This window comes from Hippocampus zosterae, chromosome 2, assembly GCF_025434085.1.
Source record: "Hippocampus zosterae strain Florida chromosome 2, ASM2543408v3, whole genome shotgun sequence".
NCBI classification, from domain to species: domain Eukaryota; kingdom Metazoa; phylum Chordata; class Actinopteri; order Syngnathiformes; family Syngnathidae; genus Hippocampus; species Hippocampus zosterae.
Window position 1 is genome coordinate 9585672 of NC_067452.1, and position 15440 is coordinate 9601111.

General features: G+C 41.2%; 1 protein-coding gene across 1 annotated transcript in view; it reads left to right on the forward strand.

The window, feature by feature from the left end:
* Positions 1-4466: 4466 nt before the first annotated feature.
* mitfb (melanocyte inducing transcription factor b) overlaps positions 4467-15440 on the forward strand; it is a 52232-nt gene continuing 41258 nt past the window's right edge. Inside the window, exon 1 of the mRNA XM_052056662.1 lies at positions 4467-4705. Within this exon, the coding sequence (XP_051912622.1) occupies positions 4602-4705 (104 nt within the window). The 5' untranslated portion in view covers positions 4467-4601. The remainder of the gene's footprint in view (positions 4706-15440) is intronic.

Consider the following 15440-nt stretch of genomic DNA (forward strand, 5'->3'; position numbering starts at 1 on the left):
CAGTATTGCCGGTGCAAGACTAGAGTTGCTCAACTTGGCATAACAAATGATGCAGATAGGATGTTGAGACCCATCACGTCCCATGATGCATGCAAATCCATATGGTACATATTCGTCCGACCACTTTGTTTTTTGTTTGTTATTTTTTGCTCGACATAGTTAGCATGTATTAAAACATTCAAAAAAAAAAAAACATGACGTACTCTCATGACAGTCACACGTTGACTACTGAGCGAACTCAATTTCAATCAGCACTGATTGGACAACCAATGTCAAGGGATCATCTGCAGTCAGTGATGGCCAAGCGGGCGTGTCATAACTAATTGACATGTTGAGTCAGGTGTGTCTTAACCTCCATGACAGAGGCTGCATAGAACCCCTGAGACCGATTCACAGAACCCCTGGGTTTCGATCGAACCCAGGTTAAGAACCACTGCACTAAGTCAATGCTGTTTTGTAATGCAATGTCAATAAAAATACAGTAATCATTTCATATGTTGAATATTGAAGAAATCTTTAGATGACCAAAATATAATAAAAATCATCATCTTTAACCAAAATGGGAGACCTTTCTTCCAATTTACAGCATAAAATGCAGCATTCATTCTCATTGGGGTCATTTTTGATCTCACTCATGGAAAAGTGTAGGTATAGGTCGGTCATGCATCTCGAGGTTAAGATTGTTGGTGTTTGTTTCCCATTTGGTGGCCTCAATACAAGGTGCTAAGGTTGCTGAAATATTCATGACGATCTCTTACAAGTACTCCACAGGTCATTTTCGTGTTGCTTCAATGAAGTCACAAAAAACATAATTTGGGCTCATGTAGCAGATAACTTCCATATCACAAGACAACAGTGCAGCTATACTGTACGCAGAGAGCCTTTATGCTGACTGGTGCTTCCCCGGCACCCGCACCCCCTTCTTGCTCTTGGCATTGTGATATCAGACATGAATAATTATCTCATTAAGATCCCCCAGAACCATCTGTCCAGTCAGTCTCCTCCGGGAACACGCTCATCAACAAAAGACCCTCATTACCCTCATTAAGAATTTAAGCTTTTGCCACATTCTAAAACGACAACTGTGAGAGTGCCATGTAATCTTTTTCAAAATACATACGACTGAGTACGTACTTCACAATTCAGTTTTACTTATATTCCCATGTGTCTGAAAACATTTTATATAGCCTATGTTCAGCGATCTTTGTCATTATGAGGTAGAACTCTACCATTGGGATTTCAACAAGTTTTACCCTTGTGGCATCTTGACAGAGTTTTGTCCCCAGCAAGGTATTAGTAGTAAGGGAAATCAGTCGTACTTTTTCTTCTGCTTGCTTAAGGTTTTGTCACTTTTTTGCCACTTCCACACTAGGAAAAAGAACACCGACTTCACAAACGAATCCAGACGATCCCCCAAAATAAGTACCGGTAAGTAAATACATAAATAAATAAACAAATAAATAAACTGATCCCAGATGTTTGTTGTTGAGACATTCAAAAAAGAGGGAGTGCTCTCCATCTGTCATTTCATAAACAAATGTATTGAACAACTTTAACACTGCAAAACACCCATCTGCTAAAGCTATCTTCTTTTGCATTTTCAGGTCCTGGTTTGACAGTGACACACAAAAAGTACTCCAAGTACTCATCTCTGAGCTGTATTCAGTTTAAGGTGCTTTCGTGACGCCAGCCTCCCTCTTCACACCTGAATAGGAGCGTCTACCTTGTGTTGTTTGTTTAATTTCAGCTCATTCGTCAGCCATGTTTGCTGTTTTGTCACCGCTCATTAATACTGTGCAAACAATGTTTCAATTTCATTACTGCCAACAGAAAAGCTGTATGTAAAGTATGCGATTATGGGGCAAAGTAAAGTAGCTGCAAGCATAACAGCAACATATTCAATATGGCTGCCAGAAGCACATACTGTATTTTGATTTCAGGACTTTTTTTATTGTGCGATTCATTCTGAGGCAGCCAATAAAAGATTAATTATTTCTAATGTATGTATAGTTTTCCCCTTGGAGCACATTACAAAGGGCTTTGCAAGTATGGGGGCCTCCCTCAATTGGTGACTTTGGGTAATGAGTGCCTCTATTCATCAATAACAAATGTGTCTATGTGTGCCTGTCAACTGTGGCTTGATAATAATAACCTTACATGCCGTTAAGTGGTGTATTTGGTCGTCGTTTTATTTGTATCATATTTTATTGGGTAACAAGCAGACTTCAACCGGTTCTGCAGGATGAATAAATGCAAATATTGATTTTCCTTCAGGTCTTTGAGTGCCCTGCGATTGGCTGGCAACCAGTTGAGGGTGTACCAGTTGCCCGAAGACAGCTGGGATAGGCACCAGCACGCCCCGTGACCTTTGTGAGGATAAGCGGATCAGAAAATGGATGGGTGGATAGATGAATGGATGGAAGGATGGATGATTTTTCCTTCAAGCGGAATAGAGTGTGGCCTTCAACACGGCTTTAATTGCTTTATACTGCCACCAAGTGTTCGGTGCGTGTCCACTGCACAAACGAAACTTTTAGAACAGAGCAACGACGTCATACTTGCTTTCGTTCTTGTTCTTGCTCCGCAGCTGTCAAACACTATAGTACTCACAGTCTAAGTACAGATAATTGTGTAGAAGGAAGACTTTGGTAGTACTAGCTGCTTTACTTAAGTAAAAGTATAAAACTGTACCAAGAGATGAGTAAACACAAAAGTAAGACAATATACAGTATATATTATTTTTAATGCTATACAACAGCTACTCGTTCTGATAACTTGAAAAGGTCTCTGCACACAAAATAATTTCCCTTGCTTCACTCTTCAATCATTTCCATAGTGGTGTGCTTCTCATACTTACGTATAATAATAATAATAATAATACACCACTCACGTTACACGTCACATGTAACTCTTGCAAGTGCTGTAGCGTTGGCTGGACTTGGCAGTATGCTGTCAAAACAATTTATTCCCATACCTTATGTTGTAAGGAGACTAACAAACATGCTAAATTAGCCAGCGACGACAACATTACGTTTTTTTCCCAGATTGGACTGAAAATTTGAGAATGTCAGAAGCATTGTTGTATTTTGGCTGGCACAGAACAAAACATTGCAATTGGCTGGCAACCAGTCCGGGGTGTTCCCCACCTACTGCCCGACAGATGGGATATCAGCTCCAGCGCGCTCACGACCCTTGTGAGGGTGATTAGAAAATGGATGGATGGATGGATGGATGGAGAACAAAACGTATTTATCACAAATCATCCTTGGTGCCTACAATATCATACTGTTAAATAATAGCTTACATTATAAAAAAGGGGCAATATATATATATATATATATATATATATATATATATATATATATATATATATATATATATATATATATATATATATATATATATATATATATAGGGCGGCCCGGTAGCCCAGTGGTTAGCACGTCGGCTTCACAGTGCAGAGGTACCGGGTTCGATTCCAGCTCCGGCCTCCCTGTGTGGAGTTTGCATGTTCTCCCCAGGCCTGTGTGGGTTTTCTCCGGGTGCTCCGGTTTCCTCCCACATTCCAAAAAACATGCATGGCAGGCAGATTGGGCGCTCTAAATTGTCCCTAGTTGTGAGTGTGAGTGCGAATGGTTGTTCGTTTCTGTGTGCCCTGCGATTGGCTGGCAACCGATTCAGGGTGTCCCCCGCATACTGCCCGAAGACGGCTGGGATAAGCTCCAGCACCCCCCGCGACCCTAGTGAGGATCAAGCGGCTCGGAAGATGAATGAATGAATGAATATATATATATATATATATATATATATATATATATATATATATATATATATATATATATATATATATATATATATATATATATATATATATATATATATATATATATATATATATATATATATATACACACATACACACACACACACACACACACACACACACAGCAAAGCTGTATATATACACCACACCCGTTCGTTTAAATTTGGGAAATAGATGCAATAAGTTGTCCGCTAAATAAATACTTGATTAGCTAGGTTATACCTGAAAATAAAATACTCGTAACAAAGTGTTACATAATGTTAATTTCCATATCGGTTAAAAGCATATTGCACAGGAATTCTTTGGGAATTGTTTTCGTCTGCACGGCTACAGGGCGCTCAGTTTGGTTATTTCCTATACTAATTACCAGACTTGAAGGCTGCAAAAATAGTGAACAAAAGTTGGCGATTTTCACGTGCCCTCAACGCTTACGTACATGTTGATAGACGACAGAGGGCTGTTGTACAAAACTTATGAACATTGCTGCAGTTAAGCTTCTGTCATGCAAAAATCAAAATGTGAAAAATTGGTGAAAAAGCAACAGAGCGACCAATCGGGTACACGATGACATTGACAGCCGCGATGCATGTCGGTCATTGTATTTTACTTGCACCTGACAGTGCCGGCAGTCGGTTGGCGGCTCCGCGTTCAGGACTACATAGCTCCGGGTGCCGGACAGATGTAGTTTGCGGTGTCAGTGCTTCACAGGGTCGACGTACGACGCCACGCAAAGCTGTTTTTACGAGTTCTCCGCCGTTAAAAGTTGACATCTTCAAGTATGCAGTCAGAATCAGGAATAGTTCCCGACTTCGATGATGGAGAAGACTTACAAGAGGAGCCAAAAACATACTACGAGCTAAAGAGTCAGCCCTTGAAATGCAGGTCAGTATAGTTATTTGGCACGTTGAGGTGGTTTTGGTGTTTCCGTGATAATGAGGCCAAAGACCTCACGTAAGGTGCTGTTGGGGCGAGTTATGGGCTTCCCGCTGACCCAGAGCGCAGCTCATTGTTTATGTTTTTTTTTTTTCTGGCCGCACGCTGTTATGCAACATTTGGGTGTTGTCTTGTTAACATCCACTTCACATTTTAGCTCGGGGTGATCAGACAGGTCAGAGTGTAACGGATGCTCCTCACCCACATCCAATATAATAGAAAATAATATCATATAACATAGTACAATATACGATCTGATATAATCCATCCACCTTGCCATACATTTTCTAATCCGTTTATCCTCACAAGGGTCGTGGGTGGGCTGGAGCCTATCCCGGCTGTCTTCGGGCAATAGGCAGGGTACACCCCGAACTGGTTGCCAGCCCATCGCAGGGGACACAAAGACAAACAACCATTCGTGCTCACAATCACACCTAGGGACAAATTAGAGTGTTCCTGACATTCATGTTTTTGGAATGTGGAAGAAAACCAACGCAGGCGCGGGGAGAACATGCAAACTATGCACAGGAAGGCCCGAGCCACAATCGAACCCTGCACCTATGCACTGTGAGGCAGACATGCTAACCACTCGACACCGTGCACATAATATAATATAATATAATATAATATAATATAATATAATACAATAAAGAACTATTTATGAGGCAGTATGGTGGGAACTGGTGAGCACATCCGCCTCACAGTACAGAGGTCATGGGTTTGAATCAGGCCCTGGCCTTCCTGTGTGGAGCTTGCATGTACTCCCCGTGCCTGTGTGGTTGTTTGTCGATGTACACCCTGTGATTGGCTGTCGACCAGTTCAGGGTGTACCCCTGCGATTGCCTGAGGACAGCTGGGATAGGCTGCAGCGCACCTGCGGCCGTGGTCAGGATAAGCAGATCAGAAAATGGATGGATTGATAGATCTTCTACTTCTTCTTTTATTTATAATCATAATAATAATAATTTTTATTATTAATGAACATGAACCCCATTCCTGTGGCATTTTTTCTATTCATAATGGAGCAATTATGTCTCACAAAGTAGTTAATTTCAAACGCTACTTTTGTGACCCAGGACATGAAAAACATTCTCTATGTTGACTGACTAGAAAGTAGTCAGCAACTTGAGCACGTTGATGCTCTCTAAACATAAAATGGTCTGATACAAGATGGTGTGATTTGACTCCAACCAAGTGACTGCCACAAATAAAAATGCGTGAGTAATTGTTTTCTCCCCAAAAATATATGTCATTTCCTAGAAATGCCACAAAATGCTTTCAGCCATTTTTTTCTGTTCGAAAAAGTTGTAGCCTGACAAAATGAAGTGCCTCACCTTACTCCAACAAACTTCCTTGGCCACAGGATTGCACCAAAGCAGCATTTCTACATTTGACATGGCTGTTGCCTGAACAAAAAAGACACATATTTGAGTCTTCTAGCAAATAAGACATGAATTGTTCCTCCGAAAAAGAGGTGACTATGGAAATGCCAAACTGTTAACTTCAGCGTACACATAAACTAACACAGATACCTCTCACCGATCCTTTCACTGAGTTTTCAAGTACATGCCATTTACCAGAAGCTTCTGCTAATTTGAGCATTCCAAAACTCAATGCAGCGATGCTTACTCTTTGGCTTTGAAAAGGTTGGGTTTCAAACACTGTAGTTCTCCCATGTTTAGAAAAGCACGGTTCTTCGTAGGAGAGTCAAGAAACTAGATGTGGGCCAATTATTATGTAAATGAGCCAAATTGTGTGGATAAACTTGTTCAGAATCTAGTCTGCATTTCACACAGTCAGCTCCCTTGAAACCCTCAGCAGGATAAAAGATGACGCGCTGGATGGATGGTTGGATGAATGTGCACAATTTTCAAAATTCTGAATGCCCCGCTCATAGACACATTCTCAGTGACCCAACTATTTATATACAACAAACAGTTAAAAAGACAGTTTTCAAGAAGACTGTTTGTTCCATTTGAAGCGGAGGTTGAGAACATTCGGGAGAACTTTTTATTGAGTAAAGCCTCAGAATAACACCACTCAACTTTATTTATTTATACAGCACATTAAAACCATTGCTGCATACAAAGTTCTGTACATGGAGTAAAAATCAGTCTTGCATTAAAAAAGACCATCCATCCATCCGTACGTCAAGCAAGACGAACACAAATACACAGGACACCATAAAACACGAGAAAAAGCCCAAGTATCATACTGGATAAAAGCCATAGAATAAAAATGTTGAAAAATGAGTTTTAAAAATGGACAGAGAGGGGTCTTCTCTAATATTGAACTTTCCGAAGGGAAATAAGAGCAACAGAAAAGGCTCAATCCTCTCTGAGCCTCCCCTTAGTCCTAGGTACCTCAGTAGCCTCTGGTCCGCTGACTCGAGACAACGGGCAGACGCAAACCCTGCAGTTTCAAAGAGCCATGGAAACACCAGGGCGCCCACCCTCTGCGGTCTCCGGCCCAACCCGGGCTCCAAAGCAACCCCTGGCCCCAGAAAATCCTCCTGCTAAGCACAGACATTCTGGTTGCTTGTGCAGCCCTCTACTGCATTGACTGTTTTTCTTGACGTTGTTCATCATTACCTGTTCGATTGTACACTTTTGTTGCGGTGAATTCTTGGAGGGGCTGTGTGGCGATCGACAAACGAGAGACATTCTTTCTGACCCTTTAGGGGAGGGGACTTGGTTAAAAGGGATGATAGACATTTCAGTGTTGAAGGAGAGTAGCTTGCTCCTTGCTCTGTAAATAATCCGTTTTGTGAGGATACTAAACGAGACGTGGCTCACTTTCGTCTCCTTGGTTTGTCATTCACCACACGCCCACGGTAGTGTATATTAAACGTTTCACTTTGTTCAATCAGCCTCCGCTTCAATCAGCCAGTTCTTCTGCCTATATTTAGTATGACCCATGAATGAATATGAAATCTGAATTGTATGTTGGTTCCCTACTGCCTCACAATGGGTAGAAATGTTTGTTGTAAGTCATATCAAATCATCTAAATAGTGACTTTTTGTTTTTAATGTCAGTACAAGTAAAGTCAAGACAACATGGCTTCCCTCAGTGTGGCCGAAAAACTCTGCACGGTAGCTGTGATGTAACTGTCTTCTTGTGAAACTTAACAGCATGCCTATGTCACGTTTGCCGTGATATTGAGGATGAACAGTGATGTCTTGCAGCAGAATGTTGTCTGCTTAGCCTATCCATGACCCCATTGTCAGGGCCAAATGTAGTGAAGACAGAACCCCACTGTGTCCACATAGAGATCTTATTGCACATGTTTTTTAAGAGTCATGCTCGCTTTGTGCCCCCTAATATCATCAGATTTTGCTCTAGATTTGCCATGGCTTTTTAAAAAAAACATTTTTTGTGCTTTTCGTGTGTGGCAAAAAAATTCACTCTCAATGAAAGCACTGCTCGTCTGGGCAGTCGTCACTTTTTACCCGGTTCAACATTTTTCATGGGCGAAATGTCTTTACATTTATTTGTTCCATACACATCGAAGCCAGCAGAGTGGCACTTCGCTGTTGGTGGTATTGAATAGAGATAAAGCACGGGAAGACTGCTCAGCGTCGGGGGCATTGCAGAAAATTTCATCTAATGCCATTTTATTTGCCTCATGTGAGCCCACTTCCTCCTTGGATCACATGACACTGACCCAGCATGTGAACAGTCTGATGACTATTGGTTGGGTTGATACAATAAGTTAGAGCGCTCGCCGACCTGTCAGATGTGTTGTAATGAGCACGTGTTCTGTTTGTGCATTTTTTTGAGAAATATCTTCTCACATATCTTCTCTCTCTCGCTCATTCTCCCTCTTTGTCTTTATTATTTTGAGAAATGCTCAAGCTCCAGACTTAGTGCTTAATGTAGATGAGCCAGTGAAACTTGTCGTCTCCGCTGTGTAAAGAACATGTTTAAATTTAGCACTGAAGGTGTGATTTCTGAAAATGAGTGAGCTTGAGGATGATAATTATGACACCCATTTCCTATTCAAATTCCAGCCGGAGTGGAATTATTGCAGAAAAAACTTTAATTCTCTATGCACAGGCTGACCTTAAGGTTCAGTTTTAATCTGTTATTCGTGTGATCGAGATGTAATCGAATAGTCTAGCTCAGGGAGACTACTGAACTAGGTCCTACCAAAATGTATTTACATTTATTCCAGGCAGAAAAAAAATTGTAGAGTCAGTTCAAAAGCAGAATGAATGGTTTATGGTCACAGTGTGTCACAAGATAATCCCTCTTGCTAAATGTGGCTGTGATTCCCCTTTCAGTTATTTACCACAGTTAGAATCAATTTTCTTGTACAATTTAGAATAGTTCCCATGTGTCTTAATAACGTGTCTGTGATATCCTTTTGTCAAAATGCCCTGAGGATCAGAAATATAGAAATCTTGCCAAAGTCTTTTATTTGTCTTGCTTAAATTAGCCCATTTTGAGGGTTTTATATCCCACTCTCTATACTGTCGGGGATGTGGCAAAGATGGCTTTTGTTACGATGACAACCTGAGGCAGAGCCTTGGCATTGCGACTCGAGTGGAACTTGGTGTGACTTGTAGAACCAGAGCGCAAAATGTGGTTCAAAACATGGAGTGCTCATCAAGACAAATAATGCATTTTTACCCATGTTATTATTTTTACTATTGTTAATGGTGCTACTCAAAGGTAGAAAAATTGCTGAATATTCCTGGACAAGTTGTAGCATGACACTGCTTTGAGGGTCCTGTCATAATTATTGCATGGTGGTCATTATTCAAGACTATGAGTGAATTAAATAGATTCTGATGGCTTTCTTTTATTCCTACGGTATTTTAAAACAGCCGCACTATGACGCGTTTTGCATATGATTTACAGAACTGGCGAAGGGGATTGCCATCTTGCCTGCTGATAATATATGATACGGTGCTTTTGTTATGAAAAAACTTTAAAAGGTACTCTGTATTCACATTTCTGCAAATAAGCTGTACCTCGAGGGAAATCGGAGCATGAACTGGAGGTGCATCAAAAATAGTTGATTTCTGGCAAAAATTATGTAATCACCAGTCTCAGAGGATGTTCATTCAGTTGTTTAATTTTGTAAAAACACACAAACAAACAAAAAAAGACCACAGACCTAATGCAAAACTAAATTCATTTCAAATGGCAACTTTCTTGCTATAAGAAACAATAAAAGCAATCAAGGGGGGAAAATGTACAGTCGTACTCAGTAAGTGCCAACTGCCAACTGTACAACAAAGTGTGTGACGGAAAAGTGGTTAGGACTGCACGACTGTCCGTGTTTTATGTGTTGTGTTTACGCTTTTACTTGATGTGAACTGTTTTGTTAAGCGCTTTGTTACAGCTGCCGCTGTTGTGAAAGTGCTCTATAAATCGGCATGTATTGTATTGTATTGTATTGTACTTGAATAATGAATAAAATAGTAAACGTATACGGGGAGAATTAGATGCTCTCAATTGTGGCTGGTGGGTGTTTGTAAATAAAGGGCAGCACAGTAGATTCATGGTTACCATGTCTGCCTCATAGGACTGAGGTCCTAAGTTTGCATGTTCTCCCCATGCTTGTGTGTTTCTTTTGGTACGTCAGCTTCCTCTCACATTCTAAAATCATGCATGTTAGTTAGCTTTTGTTGAGGACTCCAAATTATATCTCTATACAGTATATGAATGTGTGTGAATGGTTCTTTGTCTATGCCCTGTAACTGACTAACAAGCAGTCCAGGGTGTAACCTACCTGTCCATTAATCAAGATTAAGCAACAAAATTAATCACACATAACATCCAATTATTAAAACTAATTTATATTTTCAGCAATGCAACCCCCCCCCCCCCAAAAAAAACAAAAAAACAACTAGACTAACGCTTGGGGCATTGTAGGGGATAGTTACTCTCGCCAGCGCGCGGTTGCTGGAAGTGACATTTTCGTAGCTGACCAGCACGCTACGCTACAGAGACACTGTACAATTTCATTGCGCTATACAACACAGTACATTCAATGGCGAGCAGTGTCCAGGACTTGGAGGATGATTTTTACACACAGCTTTGAATTTGTCTGACATCTTTCCAAGGGGCGGCCCGGTAGTCCAGTGGTTAGCACATTGGCTTCACAGTGCAGAGGTACCGGGTTCGATTCCAGCTACGGCCTCCCTGTGTGGAGTTTACATGTTCTCCCCGGGTCGGTGTGGGTTTTCTCCGGGTGCTCCGGTTTCCTCCCACATTCCAAAAACATGCGTGGCAGGTCCCTAGGTGTGAGTGTGAGCGTGGATGGTTGTTCGTCTCTGTGTGCCCTGTGATTGGCTGGCAACCGATTCAGGGTGTCCCCCGCCTACTGCCCGGAGACAGCTGGGATAGGCTCTGGCACCCCCCGCAACCCTAGTGAGGATCAAGCGGTTCGGAAGATGAATGAATGAATCTTTCCAAGGTCCTTAAAAATGTTGAAAATATGCTCATGGAACACTGGTCTAGCCATACCTGTTCCAACCAGTTCTCCATAACGAAATGAAAACAAGTCCGCTTCGTACTAACAGGAGTCGCACAGAGAAAGACATTAAAACCATTTTAGTTATTTTTTATAGTGTTTTGCGATTACCGGTAATTAAAGAGGAAAAGTGACCGACTGGTAGGCGTGCACACACATGCGCATGCCGTGCATTGCGTGAGAGTTATCCATTAGAGATGATAACTCTACTACCATGCTCCTCTCTCTCATCCTTGGTACAAGCGTAGACATATGACCTCCCTTTATCAGTCTTTCTAGTTTTCCTCTGTCAACGGCCGAGATGCTGCAGCCCAGCTGCCATTCCAGTCGGACACATTCTCTGAAAAATGACTGTTGCCACTATGGATTAGGATGTATCTACAGAAATACACCACCGGCTTCTACGTTTCCGCTGTCTTGATGAGGAGGTGCTTACCAGGAGGGTCACAGTTAGTTCTCTATCCTTTCCTGTCATCATCATTCTCGATGAGGCCAGTGATGGCAAAATGGCGAGAAAGATTCGGCATGTGGCAGCAGGGGAAGCCGCACAGTAAGTCGACGCTTGTACCAGAAGACTGGTGCATACGTAGACTCTTGTAATGCTGACCAAAAATCCATCCATTACCTGAACCGCTTATCCTCACCAGCATGGTCTTACAAAATACAGTTTGTCCCTCAGATGCGAGGCTGGATGTTGTTGAAATCACTGGAGAAACCCAAGAACTTGATCCTTAGCCAGGTTTCTGGAGTTGAAAATGCGCTTGCCGCAGGAGGAAGATGGCCTTTAACCTCCAATACAAGGCTGGTAGGCAAATAGCGGCAAATGTGTTGATGGTCTCAGCAAGGGCCAGCTCCCTGCAGTGTCTTCATCATATCTGATGTTATCGCCACTGGCCTTGTGGCTGTTCAGATCTTTGGAATCATGTGTTTTGAGGACAGGCACTACACAAGAGAAGCCTTCCGCATCTGTGGCACGCTCCCAAGCCTCAGGCTTCTTCTTCAACACTTAAAGTGATGTATCGGTGAGATAAGCCTTAATCTCGGCGCTGTTTACTTTTAGTCGGCACAAGAAAATTATTTGGTAACTGTCAGAAGGATGACACCGCACATGCATTGATAAACGCAGGCTAATATGCACTTCTCTCAAGACCTTACGACAGTGGCGGGCCGTGCATTTCAACCTTAGGCCTTCAGTGACGTCACATACATTAACACAATACAGTAGAGGCTTGTCAAGCAGCACTTAATTTCAGGAGCACTTAAAATCATCACATCTGCATTCACAATTAAGAGCAGGAAACTAAATTTATAGATATTGTCAAATATAAAAAGATAATTTAAAATACTGAATAAAATGCCACCAAAATTACGCTGTGTGATCTTAAACAAGTCTGTCCAATAAATTGCGCAATGTTGAAGTTTCATATAAGACACCAACCAAACAATAACAAAACAAACTATTCTTTGAAAATAAAGTAAACAGATCATTTGCATTTTGAGAATCGGCTATACAACAGCAAATAACTGACGACGTTGAGCAGCTGAGATTGAACGAACTCTAGTGCACGAAGGGGACTACAATGCGCCATTATAAATTACAAGTGAGTAGATTTATTTGATTTTCTTTAAAATTTCGTTACCATTAATTTTATACTAACGAAATAAAATGACAAGAAGAAATGTAAAATAAAGTTCATTTACTCACCAATGTAGTGCTTGTTGACTGAGCTGCACATCTGCGCTAGTGTCCCCAAACGTTTTTAAATGCACCGCAGTTTGTAAGTGCCCAGCCGTGCTCTGATGTTTCCTTGCTGCCTTGGTAAAAACAACTTACGTAAATGGGTAAATCCAGTGTTGCTCCAAACACCAAATCGGTCCGTTGTGAGCAATAGGCATTCCCAGCAGTACAATTTGCAGCGTTTCTCAGAGGCTGTGAGCCACGGGTACCGTTCATGATTTCTCGTCAGAAAATCATGGACATGGACTTTTCTTTGCTGGCAGAGGCTAGCTAGCGCAGGAGTTGGGCGACCTCTCCGCACAATATCTAGCTTTTCGTGGAAGGTCTGTCTTGAAAATTCTGTGGAAAGTAGTTCTGCAACCAGATCAACGTCTTCTTCTTCGGCCATTTTGGGTTAAAATGCACCGATAGCTCCCTCTAGCAGCCGCTAATCCAAACGCGCATGTCCAGTCTCGACGTAAGGCATTTTAGCTGGCCCCGGTGCGCTGAATCGTGAACTGATTGGCTATTGCAACCTGACTGTGCCCCTTCATTTACTTCGCACAGGGGCCTGCTCTGTTTAATCTGAAGGCCCCAAGTAAGTTTAATTTACCTGGCAACATAAGCTAGCTGAAATATGATTGGTTAAAAATTATATCATAATAAATAAGTTATTTATCGAGTGGTGAAAGCCACTCAACTAAGCGGAAATAATATGACGTAAAGAATGCAGAGAATAATTTTGGTTTACATATTTATGAAAATGAAATAACTAGAGCTGTCAAATGATCAATTTAAACTGCTCCTACTCACCTATAAAGCCCTTCACAATCAGGCCCCCTCCTATCTTTCCGACCTTCTTTACCAATACACTCCTTCCCGCAATCTCCGCTCCTCAAACACAAACCTCCTCGCCATCCCCGTGACCAAGCTCAAAACGTGGGGGGACCGAGCCTTCTCTGTCGCCGCCCCCACCCTCTGGAACGCTCTACCACAACACATCCGCAACTGTACTGACTTCCAATCCTTCAAATCATCCCTAAAAACTCACCTGTTCCGCTATGCTTTTAATACCTTTTAATCTCTTTTACCAATTTTTCTTTTGTTCATCCAAATATGCTTTTGTAAATTATGTATGCTTGTTTTAAATGCACATTTTTATCCTGTGTTTTTATGCTCTTGTAAATTGTCTTTGAGTGAGATGAAAAGCGCTTTCAAATAAAATGTATTATTATTATTATTATTATTATTATTATTATTAAAATATTTAATCTAATTCAAAATGCAAGTGTCATAATTAACTCAAATGGACTAAAAAATTAATTGTGATTACTCAAACATTTTTTATCGTCTCTGAATTTCCTTTTACATTTTTTGTCCTATTTTTCCCCCATTTTAATGCTCTCATCAACATGGAGTCATGAATCAGTTTTCTATGTGCCAAATGCAAATATTTACTGAAATAACAATTTCGATTTTCAATTTTACATGAACATTTTTCACTTGGAGCAGTTATTCACACATAATCTCTCACACAATATTACTGTCCATCAACAACAGTGAAAACAATATTTTGTCACACAACAGCTGCTTTAACAGCTTTTTTTATAAAATCAAAACAGAGCAATATAACATTATAAAGTGCACATCTAAGGTAAACTAGTACTCAGCCTATAGTAGATTTAAACCATGGTTACATACTTCGTTTTTCTCAAGTTTACTGTGAACACAGCAGTCTGTTTCTGTATGTTTGTTGAAGAATAACGAGACCCTGGACACCAGTGTTCATTATGTGCCGCTGTATTCAAAACTGCCCGCCGTACAAAAAAGCGCACGCACTTCACCCGTGCTGCTGGGGCAAACCATTCTGAAAGGGGGGGGGGTCACTCCCCCTAACACAGTCAGCCTATGTTGATTGTGTTGGTCCTTCTTGTGCGGAAGTCTCTGTACAGTTTTTGTGTAGACCTCATTTCGAATGACTACACTTGGTTCGATGACAACACTGGAGACGTTTTATTTTCGCTAGGTCGCTACCATTGTTAGACAAACACAGAGAAGCCCCACCCGCTCTATTTATATGGATGCAGAACACTGTAACCTTTCACACAAAATAGTTCCAAACAAGTAACAATCGTGTCAGTGGCATACATCGTATACCTGTATGATACAGAGAGAGAGGAGAACAGATAACTTTGGTCTTGTCAGTGGAGCAATCGGGCAACTTTTTAAAAGTAAACTTTCCATTCATAAACTCTGTAAGTATCAGTTTTCGGTGTCTCGTGCTGCAGTGGCTGGCAAAACAGACATGGGCGTAGACTTCTGCAGCGCGCTTGTTGTTTTGTTCTGGTGTATTTATAGAGCAACGAAACATCCGCTTGTGACGTGTGCCGCGTTAACCTCGTGAGAAAAAAATAATCCCGTTAAAATTCATTTAAATTAATGCCAATAAAAACGCACTAAACTGACAGCTCTAAAAATAACAT